The 19,727-nt window shown below is 37.0% G+C and overlaps 1 protein-coding gene across 8 annotated transcripts in view; it reads right to left on the bottom strand.

The window, feature by feature from the left end:
- The window catches only part of Slc4a10 (solute carrier family 4 member 10), a 294,937-nt gene extending 276,096 nt beyond the window's left edge, over positions 1-18,841 (bottom strand). For all 8 annotated transcript variants that reach the window (XM_087650803.1, NM_001429835.1, XM_087650811.1 and 5 more), the window contains 1 exon segment: positions 18,691-18,841. In XM_087650803.1, the coding sequence (XP_087506929.1) occupies positions 18,691-18,738 (48 nt within the window). In that variant the 5' untranslated portion in view covers positions 18,739-18,841.
- Between the last annotated feature and the right edge of the window lie 886 nt (positions 18,842-19,727).

The following is a 19,727-nucleotide window of genomic DNA, read 5'->3' as shown; positions in this document are numbered from 1 at the left end:
CCACAGAGGATATGTGAGGGAAAACCATAAACTGAACAGACTGAATAGAAATTGTTTTCAACTTTAAAAATACTTAAAATTTAAAAATATCTTTGGTATTGGTTATGCTAAACTTTAAAGCAGTTAATTTAATTTACAAGCAATGAATAAATCATTTGTCAATTAAAGTTTTAAAATACTTCAGTAGTGCTGATTACAAACTATAAATTTACTAATATGGACATTACAAAACATATTCTTAAATAACTTTGATTCACACATAGTTCTTTCTAATCAAACAATAGGGTGGAAAGAAATTTTATTTCTAATTTATAACTATGAATACTTTCATATTGTTGAGAATAAAAATGACTTTCTGCTTCAAAACATTAAAGTCTCTTCCATTTACTCATGATGTATAAGTCAAACTAGGAAAAAACAAGGTACAAAGAAAAATTTTATTTTTAGAATCCTGAGACAATTGTTTTAAGGCATTAACGAACAAATTTGAGGTACTCAACATGAAGTATATCATAATAAAATCTAGCCAGCCTTAGATGAATTCACTCTTCAAGGTCTAAACAAGTACACTAAATTGGCTCTATGGCCTTACTTGATTTTTATGCATCTTGCATCTGATTCTGGAGCTCATGTTATCAGAGCTTAATAAATTATCTACTTAGTTGAATATTATAAATAAACCAAAACATAGCACAAACTCACACAAAAAATTAACTTATAGTATAAGGTATAAATCTTTAGTGAACTAGCTGAATTTTGTACACATTTCCTGTATTTGTAGAATTTTAATTTTTTCACGTACTTACAAGCATAATTTATTTTAAGCTGGAGTTCCACGTGCAAACTGAGGCTGTCATGTTTCTCCTGGTCTATTTCCTTTCTTTCATCCTCATGTAGATGCTTACTCACACTAGGAGGGTGTCATATATAATACAGATCCTTCACAGGGAACACGGACTGTGATGGAACTCCACACAGAGCCTGGCATAAATGCTCAGGGCTTATTTCTTTGACTGGATCTTGGACTTAAGTTACTTTACTCAGTTTCCAACAGCATTCAATCAACATAAGATTCTTTGACAAAATCGTTTTTTAACAATCATACTTGCTTGAAAATATGATAGTCCAAACAACATAGGGTGTTTTCTTGTACAGACCTTATCCAGTATAACCAAAGATGAACTCTTAGATCATGATTCACATATTTTAAACCATTATAATAACTTTTTTAAAAAGAAATAAAAAGTTAGAAAGTAAAATTAATATCACTACCCTATATTGAAATGGATGAGAACAAGTTGAGACTAATAAAAATCACATTTCTTTCTTACAAGATATTCTTTTTAAGTGTTTACTTCATTATATTATAAAGTATTATTATCTGAAATTTATGATATGAAAAATATTGCCATTTTATCTGTAATTCTTTGCTGTTGTTTGAAACAGGGTCTACTTATATAGCCCTGGTTGTCCGGGAACTCATTCTATAGACCATGCTGGCCATGAACTCACAAAGATCTTCCTGCCTCTACCCCTCAAGTGGTGCTTTAAAGGTGTGTGCCACCTTGGCTGTCTTGTAAATCTTAATAAAATTCCTTCTAAACCACTTCATTCTTGGGGTTTTGAGGGTATGTAAAAACATACACAATTAAGAGGGGAAAATATTAGAAATCCCCCCAAATCCTTCTCATACCTAGATGCACCAATTTTACAGAAGTAACCAACTACTTTCTGATTTAATTTAAGACCTGTTCCACAAGAAGCACATTCCTGGTGCTTTAAATCTGGCAAAGAATCCATAGTTGTAGACCTCACAAGCTCCAGGGCGAACCTAATACTATTATTCTACTGAATGGTTTAACATAATAGTTTCCTCTTAATTTGCATCTTTCTAGCTATATACTAGTGCAACTCTCAGACCGCAAGTTAATCTGAGCTCTATTTTAAACCATCATGTTTCGATGAAGTGACAACACTTAGGGAAATTTAGTAATTTCACTTATTTCAGGATTGTCCCCTTTCAGGATCTTCAAGTACATCATTTGCTTGGTTGGATGGGTATTTATTTTTCTGTTTGTTTTTGTTGTTGTTTTCTTTTTATTTATTCTTCTCTCATATATTACATCCCGACTGATGTTTTCTCTCCCTCCCCTCCCCCAGTCTCTCTGACCCATAAACTTCCCTTTTTCCTCCAGATCCACTCCCTGAAAAGAGCAGGTCTCCCAAGATCTCAACTAAATAGGTTATAATTACAATAAAATCAGGCATATATTCTCACATCAAGGCTGAAAGAAACAACCCAGTAGGAGGAAAAGGGTTCGAAAGGTAGGAAAAGGAGTCAGAAACAGCACCAACTCCCACTGTTAGGAATTGCACAGGAACACTGAGCTACAGAATCATAACATGCAGACTCCCGGGTCTCTGTGAACCCATGCGAATTCTGGTTGATCTTGATCTGTGGGCCTTGTTCTTGTGGTATCCTTGACCCTTCTGGTTCCTCCCATCCTTCCTCTCCCTTTTCCACAGTACTCCCCAAGCTCAGTCTAATATTTGGCTGTGGGACTCTGTATCTGCTGCCATCAGTTGCCGGATGAAGTTTCTCTTGTCTCCCAGCACATGCTGCTGGTGGGACAAACTGTAGGTAGGAAGTTTTGTGGCTGTGGGAACTCCACAGAGTCTAAGAGGGTAACATTAGTAAAGATTCCTGGTAAAGGAGGATATGAAGCAGCCATCTTCTTAAATATCATTATAATGACAAAAAATTTATGAAGTAGTTCAGGTAAAAATCAGCATCTCTTCCTAAGGAGTGATATAAATGAAAGCATTATATGTGAAAAATATTTCACTACAACAAACAATAGATAAGAGCCTATTTCTATAAAAAATAATAAAGTTATGGGGAAAAGATATATAGTGAAAATATCTATTAACTGGTCTTTTATCAATCTTGTTTGAAAGACAAAATAGTTTTTAAAGAAAGTCAGTAGTTAGAGATAGCACATGTTGCCTAATTTCCTTTCTTGCTGATAAAGTATTTTGACAAAAGTAACTTTGAGGAAGAAAGGATTCATTCGGTTTACAATTCCAGGATACAGTTAATCATTACATGGAAGTCAAGACAAGAAATTGAAACAGCTTGTCACATCACAGCCAGAGTCAAAAGCAGAAAGAAGAGGAATGTATGTTTGCTTCTTCATGTTCTGCCCCCTCTCTAGCCTTATACAGTCCAGGACCTCCTGCCCAGAGAGTGAAGTTGCTCACACAGACTGGGTCTTCCTACCTCAGTTAGGATAATCAAGACAATCACCCTACAGTCATGCTGTCAGGGTGACTGACTGTCTACCTGATCTAGACAATACATTGAGATTCTTTTCCCAGATTATTCTAGATTCTGTTGACACTTAAAACTATCATATGTATAATCACAGTACTTTCTGCAACAACCAAGTTGTGGAGTCAGCCTAAATGTCCATTAATGGACGAATGAAAAGTTTGAAGTATCCACACACACAGTAGAGTATTTCAAAAAAGTACTGCAAAAAATAAGATAGAATGATGACAGGATGTAGATATCCCCCTTGACTCTGTATAAAGGTTATATTACATATATGGCTCAATGATGACCTCTTTGTTACTACAATCTTTAAAAAGTACCAAAAATATGTCATTATGTTCAGTTCTATTAATTAAAACCTGGGCACATGTCTGTTTACTCTGACAAAATAAGTCTAATAGATAGATAGATAGATAGATAGATAGATAGATAGATAGATAGATAGGACATATAATTGTATATATTATGTTTATAATAATCAGCACTAGTCCATAAACTTGTAAGAGGTTTAAAATTAAAAGAGTCAATGTTAGGAGCCTGGAGAGATGGCTTAACAGTTAAGAGCACTGACTGCTCTTCCAGAGGTCCTGAGTTCAAATCCCAGCAACCACATGGTGGCTCACAACTCTCTGTAATGAGACCTGATGCCCTCTACTGGTGTGTCCAAAGACAGTGACAGTGTACTCACATACATAAAATAATAAATAAATCTTTTTTTAAAAAATGTATTTAACATTTTAAAAAAGTCAGTGTTATAGACTTATTTTATTAAAGATTCTAAATTTTGCTTTATATATAACTTTCATATAAGCTATATCTGTGTCATGATTCTAATTATTCCTAGTTTTATGAATAAGATACCTCTTAAATTATGTAAGCCATCTGAAGATTGGTATGTTTTAGATAGCTATAAATCTGTACAAATTACTTAATTTTCAAAGCAGTTTAACTCTTGTTGGTTATTTTTTTAAACCTTATAGCTCAGTTTTGTCTATTATATGACATTTGTGCTTATGCAAAGCCTTTGACAAAGGAACTGGATAACATTACCAAGATACTAGCATATTACTCACAAGACAAGCAGAAGAAATTTCAGGTACACCTATAAACATAAGTAACTCTTTTTAATACAGATGAAGGGATGAGGTGAGGGCGTTAGCCAAACTTTATGAATGCATGGCTCGGGCTGAGCCTAGAGCATTTCTGTACAACTATCCCTAGGCTTAGGCCTGGAAGCTTCTGGCCTCTGTACAATCTACTCCTCTCCCAGCCTGGACCTTCAAGGATTCAGCTTCCAGTTTCCATCTGCTAAACTAGGCCTAGAATGTTTCAACCTCGAGACTGACTGCTAAATGAACTCACTCTTCCTAGCTCTTTCTGAACTCTGGTTGGCTGGTTCAGTTCAGCTATTCTGGCTCAAACTCCTCTCCAAGCTGACTGATTCAAACTGGTTTCTCTCAGCTTCTGACAGATTGCTCTGCTGGGGAAGACTGCCTCTGAACTCCACAAACTGAACAGCTAACTCTATTGAACTGAACTGAGTACAATTGCAGTCAAACTGAACTGCACAGAATTTAACTGCTCTACACTCTCCCTCACCATCCTTTAAGTAGTCTCTAATTTCTATGCTTATGAGAGTTGGACTATCCTGTCTGATTCATTCTGTCAAATCCTTCTCTGATTCATCACTTTGTTTACCCCTAAATGTCCTTATGAAGATCCATTGTCCTAATCATCTGTCCTCCAGCAAATGCCCATTTAAGCATCAAGGTTTTCCAGTCTGCCAGTCTGAGAAATAATATGTCCTTTTTCAGCCAGTTTGTTGCGTTGTCCCCGTGCAGTCAGGATCAGCTTTCTATGTCATCTGCATTGTTCCCTTTCTGTGCCTCTTCTTCCTTTAGTAGACTTTCCTTATGGAAGCTTCTCTTACTCAGATTGAATTTTTATCAACTTTGAGGGAACCCATAGACTTTCATCACCTGTAGAAATATAGACAAAACTTCTTCCCCATCACAAAACATTCCCTGACTTTCATTCTCATGTTAAGACATCTTTAAATTTTACAGGTTGATCTAATTCAGAAAGTTTTTTCTACAATCCAGTGTCTTTCAGCAGCTGTTGGTCCTGCCTGATTTGCAGTCAAAAATTTAATGTTAAGTAAGCATTATTCAGCTATTTCTGGGAGTTCTTATGTGCCTGACCTAACTCTATGTCTCAGAAACTTAAATTGGACATAAAGGGCTTACTGTTACTAACTTTTGACACCTGTCACTTACCTTCCACCCTAGCATAAGATAAAATCCAATCATGTAGAATCAGTCCTTTCCTAGCCATCAAGAGGCAATGAAGAAAAAACTCTCAGTTAATCAACAGTGTCATTAGAAAATATTGTTCAGAAACAACAGAGGAAGTTGTCAAAATTGAAATCAAGTCTCTGTGGGCAGGACAGTGCTGGCCTGCATTCCAGGATTTAGAAAACTGAAAATGGAGGAGGTACGTGTGAATCTAGCTAAGTCTCATGACAAGGTCCTGATTCAAACCAACATGATGAGGCTGATTGTGTCAGTCCTTCCAAGAGTAACTAAAACAAAGAGACTTTGAAAAGCACTTATGAAAAGTTCTTATGTATGCTATATGGCACTAGGTGTGTTCTAACCTGGGGTCCTAGAGGTAGTCTCTTTATTATATTGTTACAAGCATAGACTTATTCCATCTCAAGATTAGAGTTTAAAAAAATGAGGAATTGTAACATGCCTGGCAGAAACAAAGTATTTTGCAATCTAATTATAAGATTACTGAAACAATGGACCCCAAATAAATGTAAATTTCCCAAAGAATCTCATGCTGAGAGAAAGAAAGGGCCAGCTGGAGGAAGATCTTGTCTCTTGGACAGCGATTCCCGCAGTTCTAACTTGTCAGACCTTCTTACAAGACTGAACCTCAAATGATGATGAATCAGTGGGAGGTGGAACTACAACTTGAATGATACTATTTTGATGTGCACTTCCTAGGCCCTCCACTTAAATTTCAATCTCATTGCGGGACTCTGAGGATTTAGCATTTTCCTTGAAATCTCTTAGTTTTTTTTTTCCCCAATGTGGCCACATTGATCAAATCACTTTTTCTGCTTTCTATTTAATAAATAACAAACACTTGAAAAGATATTCAAGGGGCTGGAGAGATGACTCGGAAGTTAACTGCACTGACTGCTCTTCCAGAGGTCCTGAGTTCAATTCCCAGCAACCACATGCTGGCTCACAACTATCTTTAATGTGTTCTGATGCCCTCTTCTGGTGTGTCTGAAGACAGCAACAGTGTACTCACATATATAAAATAAATAAATCTTTTTAAAAAAGAGATATTCAACATCAATAGCAATCAAGAAAATGTAAATAAAAACAACTTTGAAATTCCATTTCACCCTAGTCTCAAGAAATCAAACATTAGTAGGCATGATGGTACATGACTTTTTCAGCACCTGTGAGAAAAAACAAGAGGATCTCTGAGAATTTGAGGCCAGGAGTTTAGGGTCAGTCATGGCTACAAAATGAAACTATATCTCATAAGAAACAAACAAGGAAACAGAAACCAAATAACAAACGTTGGTGAGGATGTGAGCAAAGAGCAACCCATATCCACCTTTGGAAGTTCAAACTGGTATAGCCACGGTATAAATCAGCATGGAGCTTCTTTTAAACTCCAGAGATAGACCCACCATTCTAGTCAGACAGTCCACTCCTGGACAAATAGCCAAAGGACAGCATATCCAGCTAGAGTGAAGGATGCTGACCATGTTCAATGCTGCTCTCCTCATAGTAACTAGAGAGAAGAACCAAAATCACCTGAGGAGTGGGTAATGAACATGGTACATACAATTAAAATTTACTCAGTTGCGAAAAGTTGAAATTATAAAATTTGCAAGTAAATGACTAAAAATGAAAAAAAAATTCTACTGAGGTAGGTAATCCAACCATGATAAAACCAGGGCAGCACGTGCTCTTTCACATATGAGTCCTAACTTCAAATCTCCAATTTTGCATGTTCAGCGTGGACCTGCAAGAGTCAGGAAACTAGAAAGAGGCTGCTAGGAGGGAGATTTCTTAAGGAATGGAGGGAATGGAACAGAATACTATGAGAGTAAACAAGGAGCAGAGAGCTTTAAATAGTGAGGAGGTAGAGGAGAAAGGGGACGTAAGATGGGAAAAAGTAAACCAAGATGAAAGTGGTGAAAAAATCATATGAAAGCCTCCTGTCTTGTAACCAAATTCAAAAATATAATTTACTTTACATACTGTAGAATTTATACAACATCCCTCCAAGAGTCAAGTAACGTTGTCAAAATATAGGGCAGGGGGAAAAAAGAGTCAGAATATAGGGTAAAAAACTGAGAAATGTCATCTCGTGGGCAAAACACAGTCATTGCAATCACGAACTCATAAAGCTAAGAATGTCTACACTAGGTCTACATAGGAATGGACGAATCAATAGTCAGGTATGGATGAAGTAGGAGCAGGGTTGTACTTCCCAGTACTGGACCACCTGTTAGTGACAGACACAGAGAGAGTGCCATCAATCCTACCAGGCACTAATGGATAGTTACTATTCAATGAACGTATCGATTTCCCTAGTTACCCAAATGGGACAAAAACAAATGTGAAAATCATAAACCTGGGGAAAAAACTGACAACAATGCCTCAGTGTTAGGTAAACAGTCAACCACAACCACTGACTACAGTCATTGTCCTTCTTTGTTTTAAAGATAAGCCTCACTAAGCTGCCCAGCTGGTCTTGAACTCACTCTGTAGCAGCGGCAGGCTTTAAAATTGCAGTCTTCCCCTCAGCCTCCCAAGAAGCTAGAATTTCAGGCCTAGATCTTAATGTTTTAAAGATAAAAATAAAAGAAATAGAAAAATAGGGGTTGGGGATTTAGCTCAGTGGTAGAGCGCTTGCCTAGCAAGCGCAAGGCCCTGAGTTCGGTCCCCAGCTCCGAAAAAAAGAAAAAAGAAAAAAAAAGAAAAAAGAAAAATCATTGATGCAGTCGATACTAGAATACTACAGGAAATAGTCACCATGAGTACGCTAAAGCTTGAACAAAATACATTTGCATCTCTACTAGAACTTTATTACAGAAGGAAACATGTTTGCTTGGTTTGGTTTGTTTACTTGATATCCAAATTCCAAGAAATGCCTCCATAAACAAGATTAAGGTTAGGCTTCAACCCTGGACATCAAAGTGAACATGGTGTCCAGGTCTTCCATGCGTCCCACAGTCCCTACCTGTTATGGGTATGAGTGGTATGCAGGCCTCCTACTCTGATTCTTCAGCTCAGGGAGTTGGTCAGCTCTTCCCTATATAATCCAACCATTTTGGTTACCAGTTCTCTTTGTACTGTTGGGCCACCTGGATACTGCTCCTACTTCCTCTCTCCTCACCTCCTACCCACCATGGCCCAGCTCAAGGTCATGTCCACTCTGGACTCTCCCAGCTGTCCCTGCCTCTGGCTATGCTCTCCTGCATATCTACAATAAACTTTCTCTTCCACTATGCCTAGGGGTAGTCAGGTTTCCTTTCTTTTCCTTTTTATTTATTTGTTCATTCAGTTAACAGCACCAAAACCAAGACGTTTTTGTGTCAAGTGATACAAGGCATAGAAAAGAGAATATCACCTCCATGGTATTTATGACCAAAAATTTACAGCTTGAATCTTATTATAAAGTTCTCGAGCAAGTAAACAATAAGAAATAATCAGGTTTTGGGGGGGGTTTTGGACACAAAGTTGGGTGAGGAAAAAGGGTTGGAGATCTGGGAAGAACAGGGGGAAAGAAAGTGAACTTGATGAAAACTCGCTGCCCAAAATTCTCAAAAAACCTAATGAAAATACTAGTAATATCTTTAGATGACTTGTATATGTCAAAAGTGTAAAGGTCTCAGTTAAAGATTAAAGAGGTGTGATATGTAATGAGGTTCTCTGAAATGTGTATTAAATACATTTAATAGGATATTATTAGGATAGGAAAATTGATGATGTTTGCTTAAAAACTTTTTGTGGTGTGTGTGTGTGTGTGTGTGTGTGTGTGTGTGTGTGTGTATGTATGTGTGTGTGTATGAGTGTGCGTGCACAGATAAGCCAGAGTCAATATCAGATGTCTTCTTAAATACCTCTCCACCTTTTTTGAAACAGAGTAATCATAGTTACTTGTCGTTAGTTCAAGAAACTTTATATATATACATTTCACTAACTCTCACAAATCTATAAGGCAGATACTATCCGTGCTATCATTTCTATTTTACAGATAAAAATAGTAACAAGCAGGTAGCTAATTTATCAAAGTTCACATAACTTCTAATCAGCACAGCTAGAAACGTCCTACCCTAACAATCTAGCTCTTCAGTAATGTCAGTAGTATTGGTGTCTAGCAGATTATTCAGGAACCATTTAAGAAATTCAGTGCCTTTGGCTGTGTGACAGTAGTATATCGCCTAAAACACACAGCTTTGAAGAGACTAAACCCTTGAGGAACAGGATATAGTGTGATGTGTGCATATTCAAATATAATTCAAATATATTACTAATGTAGATGTGATATTGGTAAACAATGTGCAATAAATGATAAATAAGAAACTTATTTACTACCAACCTATTGGGATTTATATTTTTAGGTCTATATTTTGGCACTTGTCCTTGCACTTGCACATCTACCAGAACCAAATCATAAGACTACACTGCCAAAGAAACTACATAGTTGGCTCATAGGACATGGAGTTGGTCTTGATCTAGAAAACTGTCCTCTGGACTAGCATTCATGGTACTAGAAGGTGCTATGCAGGCTACATAGACTTACCCAGTTGTAAACCCTACTAACTACAAAGGCATCAGCCCTGGCAAGGCACGCCAACTGATGCAATAGTGACATAAATTTTTACAGAGTAACTGATCACTTTCTGATTTGACTAAAGGCCTACTATGTAAGACAAGACTTATGCCTGGCCAAGGATCCATGGATGGGGAAGTTAAAACCATACAGAAGAACTGTGATTGTTTACTAAGTGGGCATGGTATCAAACTACTTCCTGAATAGTCGTCTCTGTGTCCATACAGTAGTGCGGCTCTCTTGCAGCAGGTGAAACTAATATAGAGGCCTGCATCTGCTCAGAGGACAGAAGATGAGAAACTGTGGTGTGCTTAGCCCTAAATGAGACATCTATACCGAACCCCTTACCTGTGTGACTCAGACTATTGTGGAAGTGGAGCAGAAAGTTTCTAAGAGCTAGAAGTGAGAGAGCACTTTGCGGAAGTCCTCTCTAACTTGTGCTGCCCATGTACTTCTGCTATGAGGCTAAGTTAGTGCCTCATCAATGAGGTGGAATTCAGGATTATTTCTCCATTTCATGCTGGGATTTTTTTTTGTGGCTTGAAAGAAAGTTGGGGAGGGGTTAAAAAATGTTTTGAAACAAGATTATGACGACAGTTGCACTACTCTATAAATTTACTGAAAAATCTTTGAATTGTACATTTAAAATGGAAAAATATGTATTATACACCAACAAAATTCTTTAAAAATAAATGACTTAAAAACAAGGTTTCTGGGACTGGAGAGATGGCTCAGTGGTTTACATGGGACAATAAATGCACATCATTTTAAACTAGAAGATTGTTCTCCTTTTTTATGAAAGACCTAGGAAACTAATACTCATCTCATAACATCTAAACAAGGAAAACAACCTCAGAATGAAATAGTTAGTGATTGGCTGGATTGTTTAAGAGGGTATCCCCCATAGCTTAAGACTCTTTATTAGGTGAAGGAGGCTACTGTTATGTATTTAATACACCACAGTAGGTTGTTCTCTTGAACATTTTTTTTTCAGAGCTGAGGACCAAACCCAGGGCCTTGCGCTTACTAAGCAAGCACTCTACCGCTGAGCTAAATCCCCAACCCCTTGAACATGTTTTTAATATTACGTTCCTTTTGTAGCAATGCGTGGAACAGGAATATGTTTGTCATTAAAGTTAATAAACTCGTGAATTATAAACATTTTAAGCAACAGAATATTTAAAAATATTTTTCACCCGATATATATTTCAAAACACTCATAATTTCAAACTAAATAAAATATCATTAATAATAGTATAATTGTTTCAAAGTATTGTTTAAAAGATTTCCATCAACCCAAAAGTTTCTTCATATATTTTTGTAGTAAAACCCTACTCCCATCCATAAATAACCCTTATCTGTTCTCTGCTGATTCATATTGGCTTTTCTTTTGTTTCACCCCTTACATATTTGAAAACAGACATACATTTGTTTATAAAAATTACCTTCAAGTATGAGATTTTTGGAGAAACTTACTATGGTAATCAGAAATCAATAAAAGGGGGATTTTTAGAGTTTGATACAATATACTACAGTAATACACATATTTCATGAGGACAGAGTAACAATGGCTTTAAAAACTGAGGTTTTAGTTCTTTACATAATCTTTTCTTATTATTATTTTTTATTTATTTACATTCCAAATGTAACCCTCCCAAGTCCCCCCTCCCCTTAACGTCTGACCATGAGAAACTCATTGTTTTTCAACTAAGACCAGGAACAAGGCAAAGATGTCCACCCCATCTGGTTCTGATTATTTTAACATTGTCATAACTACAATAATAACATCAAAATTAAAAAATATACAGATTTGGAAGGAAGAAATAAAAATTATCTTTACTTGTACATAAAAGAATTGTTTATGTAGAAAATCCTAAATAATCAACAGAAAAATCCTCCTGAAGATAATATGTATAGCAAGGTACAAGAGACAAGATTAATATACAAAATTAATTACTGAACAAATGCAATTGGACTTTAAAACATATTAACATTTATACTGACACCAAAAGTATTTAAATATAAATTTAACACAATACATACAAGGTCCCTATAAGGAAGAAACAAATCTTATCTTTAGATTCAATGCAATCACAAGTGAAAGAAAAGCATATCATTTTGTAGATGTTAATAAATTGGTTCTCTGTTTCTCTGTTTGGAGGGAATAATCCACAAAAACTAGCATATTTTTTAAGAAGAGGAACAAATCTAGAGGACTGTCAGTGCCCAACATGAAGACTTACTATGAAGTTCCAGAAATATATTAAGTTGAGAGAACAGAAGAGAGTCCAGAATAGACCCACAGACACAGAGGGTCTATTATGCCTTATCTCTGACAAAGAATAAGGCAATACAAGTAGATGAATGATAGTATCTTTCAATAAAACTCTGAAATAACTGGATATCCATATATAAAAAAATAAATTTCAACATATATTTTGCATTGTTCAGAAAAATAACTCAAGATTAGCTAGAAATTTAAAAAATACAAAACTATAAAACCACTAGAAGATAACATAAGAGAAAATCTAGATGACCCAGAGTTTGACAATGACTGTTTAGATAACAAGACTTGAGCAAGCTCAGACCAAAGAAAATCCCAGCATAGAGGTGGAAAGGCAGGAGCAAAATTCTCACCACAAAATGAGGAATATCAATAAACATTCATAAACTGTAACAACTGGTGGGTCTAAACTTGTGGACAGGAAAAGAATATACAGAAAATCTCTGCATTTTCTACTCAATATTGTTGTGAACACAAGGTACTCTAAACAATAAGACCTATTCAGAGTTAATATTGTGAAAACTGCTCTAGTATCAAAACTTACCTACAGATTCAATGCAATTTTAGTGAAAATTATAATGGAATTCTTTGTAAATAAACAATTAAAAGTTAAAGCAACCCTGAGCATAAAGTCCAATGCTAGCGGTGTCACAGTATCTGAATTCAAACTGTACTGGAGTCCATCCTAACAGAAAGAGCATGGTACTGGCACAAGAGAAGGCATGTAGCCCAACAGGACAGAGAAGAAAACCCAGAAATAAGCCCACAGTAATCATTAACAAAGGTCCACAAAAATTCATTGCAGAAAGAAAAACAGAAGCCAGCCTATTAACAAATAGCACTTAGAAAGCTAAAAATCCTCATATAGAATGGAGTGAGGCTGAAGTTAGAGTAATGACGTTGGACTGGTATCTCTCACCCTGTACACATCCCAAATTAACTCAAGGTGGATCAAAGACGTAAGGGTAATATTTTACAACTCAAAAAGGCTGAAGAAAAATATAGAAAAGATACTTCAAGATATAGACATTAACAGTACTTTCTGAAAGGGAAACTAATGCTATAATAATACTCTAAAAACTAACGTACAGGATTGCATAAAATTGACAAACTTCTTCACAGAAACAGCAAAGTGAAAAGACAGTCTACAGAATCAGGAAAAATCCATGCTAGTTATATATCTAACAAAAGACTCCTACCAAGGTAGGATATGAGTAGAATCCAAAAAATAAACTAGCCCCAAACCAACTCAACTCAGTTCAATTGATAAATGTATACAACAGATAGCTTTTAATACATAAATATAAAAATATGTTTAACATCTCTAGTCATAAGAAAAGTGCACATCAAAACTACACTGAGATTCTATCTCACTCCAGTCAGGACAACTATCACAAAGAAATAACAAATATTGGCGAGGATATAGGGAAGAAACCATTGTGACTACTGTTGGAAACACAGACTTATACAGCCACAATGGAAATAAATATGGAGATTCAAAAAAATAAAATATCACTACCACACTATGTGAGTATCCACTCATCACTATTTACTCAAAGGAATCTAAGTCAGCATATCACAGAGATACTTGCTTTCCCTGTTACTGTAGCATTACTCATAGTAGCAAGATGTGGAATAATATACTTGTTTATCAACAGACAAACAAATATGTGATTGATCATATACATATATATACATATATATACACATAAAGAGAGAGAGACAGAGAGAGAGAGAGAGAGAGAGAGAGAGAGTAGAAGAGACCTAATAGAGGATGGGGATTAATGAGAGAGACAGAGGGAAGAAGAGAGAATAAAGGTAAAATGAACATGAGCAAAGTACATTATATATAGTTATATACAAATGAAGATTTGCATAATAAAATACATTGCCTAGCATGCTCATATGAACATAGAATGCCTATTAAAATAATACACACACTGTTTTATAAGTGATATATGGAAAGGGTACATGGTATATGGGTAAGTGGGATCACAAATAAATCATTTCTTGCTTCTAAAGAAAAATAACATACCCCAAGGAGTATATGAGGCAGTTTTTTTTTTGACAAAAGCATTAAAACCAGGTGTGATATATATTTGCAACTCCAGCCATTTCAATGCTGAAGAAGCAAAATTACTTGAGTTTGAAACAAGTTTGGATTGCAGAATATCACCTGTTTGAAAAAAATCAAATCTTCAACTTACATTTCTTTTATCTAAAAATAAAACACAGGACTGGAATGCGGTTCAGTAGTAAAGTGCTTGCTTACTTCAATGTGTGGGTTCCTAGGTTCAAGTGTCAGCATGTAAACGCACAAATAAGTCTTAGCCAGCACTCACTGCAGAGACTGCTGGTGGCAGCACTCAAAAAGCAACACAGCCTTATGCCCTGTGAGATATGAGAAAGCTGAGTTGACAGTGTGCTCACATGTGTCCATTCGCATTCAGTACATTGTAATGCACTCCTATGTGGGTCTAGCTGAGGCAACCAATATCAAAGCCTAAACTGAAAGGATATCATAAACAGATAACCGTACATTCGGATTCTGATTAGACTGCTCCCTCGGCCGAGATTTTTCCTTCCCTTTCTAAACTACCTTACTTTCTTAATATGAACTCAAAGCTTTTACCATAAACTTAAAACATGTAGATTTTAGATTTCCTCCCCTGCATTCTCACAAACAGCCTTATATGTATATATTTATTCCTATAGTACACCTTTCTAGAAAAGATACTCAAGTAAGTATTAGCATTGATCTCTTACACATGTCTTCCAATGTAGCAATGTATAACAACTTTGTTTTAAATTAAAATTACCATTTAGATTATAATTCAAATTAAATAAAAATATTACTTAGACAATCCATGTTCTCTTTTTCTAACATCTTCCATTTCCTAAGATAATCTTATCATCTTTTCTACAAATAAAGTAATAACTAGACAGACCTCTGTCCAGGGGCAGCGAACTGAATGTGTCAATGTCCCTCCACACCTAACCCATATAATCAATCTACATTTAAAATGTGGCCTTACACCTGTGAAATAAATGAGTTGACAAAGTTACCTGTTGCCAGCCCCAAGGCCCTGAGTTTATTTAATACCAAGGACCCATGGTGACAGGAAAGAACTGACTCTTACTAGGGGTTGGGGATTTAGCTCAGTGGTAGAGCGCTTGCCTAGGAAGCGCAAGGCCCTGGGTTCGGTCCCCAGCTCCGAAAAAAAAAGAACTAAGAAAAAAAAAAAAAGAACTGACTCTTACAAGTTATCCTCTGACTTCCACATATGTGCCATGAACTTACACTCCACATATAAAGAAGCAAATATTTTTAAAAATTAAATGAAGGGGTTGGGGATTTAGCTCAGTGGTAGAGCGCTTGCCTAGGAAGCGCAAGGCCCTGGGTTCGGTCCCCAGCTCCGAAAAAAAAAGAACTAAGAAAAAAAAAAAAAGAACTGACTCTTACAAGTTATCCTCTGACTTCCACATATGTGCCATGAACTTACACTCCACATATAAAGAAGCAAATATTTTTAAAAATTAAATGAAGGGGTTGGGGATTTAGCTCAGTGGTAGAGCGCTTGCCTAGGAAGCACAAGGCCCTGGGTTCGGTCCCCAGCCCCCCAAAATAAGAACCAAAAAAAAAAAATTAAATGAAAAGGCATATGCTATAGCATTCCCATTTTTCAGTTACCGACTGTAAGACCTAAGTTTTCCAAGGTTACAGAAAAAAATTAGAAATGCCAGACTTCGGTATAATATATTTCTAAATAATTTTACTTTCTCTTTATATGTATGTATATACATATGTATAAATGTATATGTATAAATATATATTTGTATACCTACATATACATCTGTATATATATTCATATACACAGACATAAATGTATATATATATATATATATAAATAAATATATAAACATACATATAAAGGGCCCAGAAACTGATTATAGTCAGCCTGATTAAAAAAAATCTAATACAAAAATATTGAGTGATTTTTTAAAACTATTTTTGAAGATCTGTATTCTAGTCCTGGCTTCCTTACAATGTAGCCTTCAACATTTTATTTGGATTCCATGTGCCTCGATTTCTTATTTATTACTTTTTTCTTTTGATTAAAGCAATTGGAGAAGTTAAAAACAACACTATACAAATGTAAAATCGGGCCAAAACTTCACTATTTTTCCTAATTTTCTTTAAAACATATGCTAATATGGTTTTGCCTTTCCATTAAACTGTAAAAAACATCCTATACTAGACATTAACACCCAGGAAATGCAAACTTTTACATGTGGCTTTTGATTTTTTTTCTACCAAACATTGTAGACCCTCTTTTCTAGCCAAATTTTATGTCCCTTGCTCTTTTAAGCCACAAACCAGTTGACCCTGTAGCCCAGTAGAATCATCCATTTCTAAACCCTTGCAGATAATCCTCATTTGGTTTTAAATCCCTGAACTGCTCCCACCAAGTAACAAGCCATAAACCACGTCAAACTGGCTGAAGCCTGCTTTTCTAGGACAAGTCCCAACCCCCATCCACTCCCCTGCTACACAGGGGATTTTCCCCTATATTTAATCTTTCCTAAATCTCAAGCTGTAATTCCTGTGTATAGTTCCTGTCGTTCACAGAACAGCCCCAGGTATTATTAACATTATTATTCAGAGTAACCACAGAAGCAGAATTTATGTATCTATTCAAGTTAAGTTGGTACACAAATCTTTTACTCATTTTTTCAACACTACACACACACACACACACACACACACACACACAATGGCTCTAGGTTTATGCAGGCCGACTATCTGACATCCTTCCCCCTGCCCCAATCACATCCCCCACCCCCCACTGTCCTTGCTCTTAATTTAGGCTCTGTTCTTCTTGGTGACACTGGTGTTCTTCCCACCTCTCCGCTCCCTCCCTATCCAAACCTGGCGTCCTGGGGAACACTGGGCATGCTCAGTAGCCACAGCTGGTGCAGGAAGCAAAGCGGGAGCTTTTTTTGCAGCATTAGAACCCGGCTGCTGCCGAAGGCCCTAAATCAGTGGCCCAGAAATTGTTCTATCCTTCTAGGATATCATTTAACTGTGTATTTGAAAGATGAGTACGGATTGGAAATGGACATTTTACAGCGATCCTAGTCTGCAAGGTGGGTCACAACAGGAGAGCTTAAAACAGCCTTTTATATGATTTGGTCTGCGGAGATTTCTGCTGCTCTGAGCTATGATCACGCTGATAGAAGGCTAGGAGCTAACGTTCAGCATCTCTCCTTCACCATGTAAATACTGACAACCCCCCCCCCCCCATCCACGCTACCCTTGAGCTGCCCTAGACTAAAGGGGATGCTGCCTGAAGTCCAAAGTCTGTGCGCCAGACAGGGACTGTGTAGAAGACAGGCAAATCAATCACTCCAAATATTAAATCAAGCAGGCGGCTGACGGACCCCAGCGATAAACAAACGGGCTAATGCCAAATGACAGTTCAGGAACCTTTCGGATACTCATATGTGAACAGTATTCCTGTCTGCCAAAAGCGCATACCTTCCTCGTGCATGAACTATGGCACTTCCCTTTGAGAAAGATACTGACAGATCTCTCTCTCTCTCTCTCTCTCTCTCTCTCTCTCTCTCTCTCTCTCTCTCTCTCTCTCACACACACACACACACACACACACACACACACACACACACACACACACCACGACCCTTTTCTCCTGCTTTCTGCTGAGACTAAGTCTCTAGAGCTTCAACAGCAGCAGATTCCCTCACCTCACTGCCTGAGGATGGAGCACAGGAAGAAATGTATTAAGGGCTAAATAGGATGAGAGTGTGGGGGTGGGTTTCTTTGCAGGGGCTTGAGTCGGCACTGCAAATCTTCGGAAACAGAAAGATAAGCAATAGCAGGCAGAGAGAAAGACACACAACTGTCCCTGCTGCTAAACCCTAGCCATTTCTTCAAACAGCAACAAACATGAGACATTTCATCACCATACTGCATCCATATTGAGAAGGTGGGGGGGAAAGGCATGTGCTCTGCTTTAAGCATTTCGGTCTCTGGAGATGGGAGGAGACCCTGTCTATATGTTGTGGGAGCTATCCACCACCCCAAAAGTACACTCTGCCAGCACCTAGCAGTGTACCACTTGCCTGACAGGTTCAGCAGCCAAGCGGTTAATCTATTTGACAGCAGGATGTCTCTTACCGTTGGCAGCAGCGGCTCCATTTGGGCTCCCTGGTCTTTAATCTCCATGTTCTGTAACACCTCTGGAAAAAGCACCTTGCTCTGCAGTGTCTTCGGTGTCTTCCACTCAGCCCGGCACTCGCTCTGCTTAGTATTCGGATCAGGTAGCTCTGAAGCAGGAGGCAACTGCACACTCCAACTCACCAGAGTCACATGGCTCCTACTCACTCGGGCTGCTGGCCAGGTTTTGCACTGATTGCCTTGGATCCTTGGGCCGGTAAGAGAGATCACTCGAGCCCTGAATCACTGCCCACACCTGGATACTTGTATAAAGTACAGCCGACAATGTACAAGTCCAAAGGGCATTGAGAATTTTGCCTGAGATAATAACTTCTTATACAAATGAGTTCGTGCTGGCCTCTAACCAGCTCAGTCTGATTTTGACACCTTGAGGCACTCACTGCACTCCAGAATCCTTTAGGAAATAACAGTTTAAGTATGGTGATGTCAACGCAAAGTCTTAATAGGAGTTTTCTTACCTACTATCATTTAGTATAATATTTGAGGTAATATGACTTCAAAATTGGAATGTCAGTGAGCTTAAACTATACACTAATTTGAAAATGTAAGTTGTTGATAAATTAGTAAAATAGACATTTTCTATGTTTAAATCGTAAGAAACTGGTAAGTCATACACTAATTAAAAATAAGATTTTTTCCCCTAAAATTTGCCTCTCCAAAAAGAGAAGGGATGTAAAACATTTTGACAATAGCAATGACTAAGAAATATTAAAGGTCAATAAAAGGGTAGCAAATCTGATGAGTAACCTAGGCACATATTCCTTGCCTTAACTACTTGAAATAATTCATTGAAGGTGAGAAGTCAAAGAACATTGTTAGAAAAAAGAAATTGGTGATGGTCTATATACACATTCTTTTAAATAGTTATGGGATTAATTTCCCATACATGTTTCTTGAAATTAATCTTGGGATCTATCTTGTGAATGTGGAGACAAACCCCAAGCTTTGGATATGCTAGGCAAATACGCTACCACTGA

This window comes from Rattus norvegicus, chromosome 3 (assembly GCF_021556685.1).
Source record: "Rattus norvegicus strain SHRSP/BbbUtx chromosome 3, alternate assembly SHRSP_T2T, whole genome shotgun sequence".
In the NCBI taxonomy this organism is placed as follows: domain Eukaryota; kingdom Metazoa; phylum Chordata; class Mammalia; order Rodentia; family Muridae; genus Rattus; species Rattus norvegicus.
The sequence above is the reverse complement of the archived record's forward strand: the minus strand, read 5'-3'. Positions and strand labels throughout refer to the sequence as shown.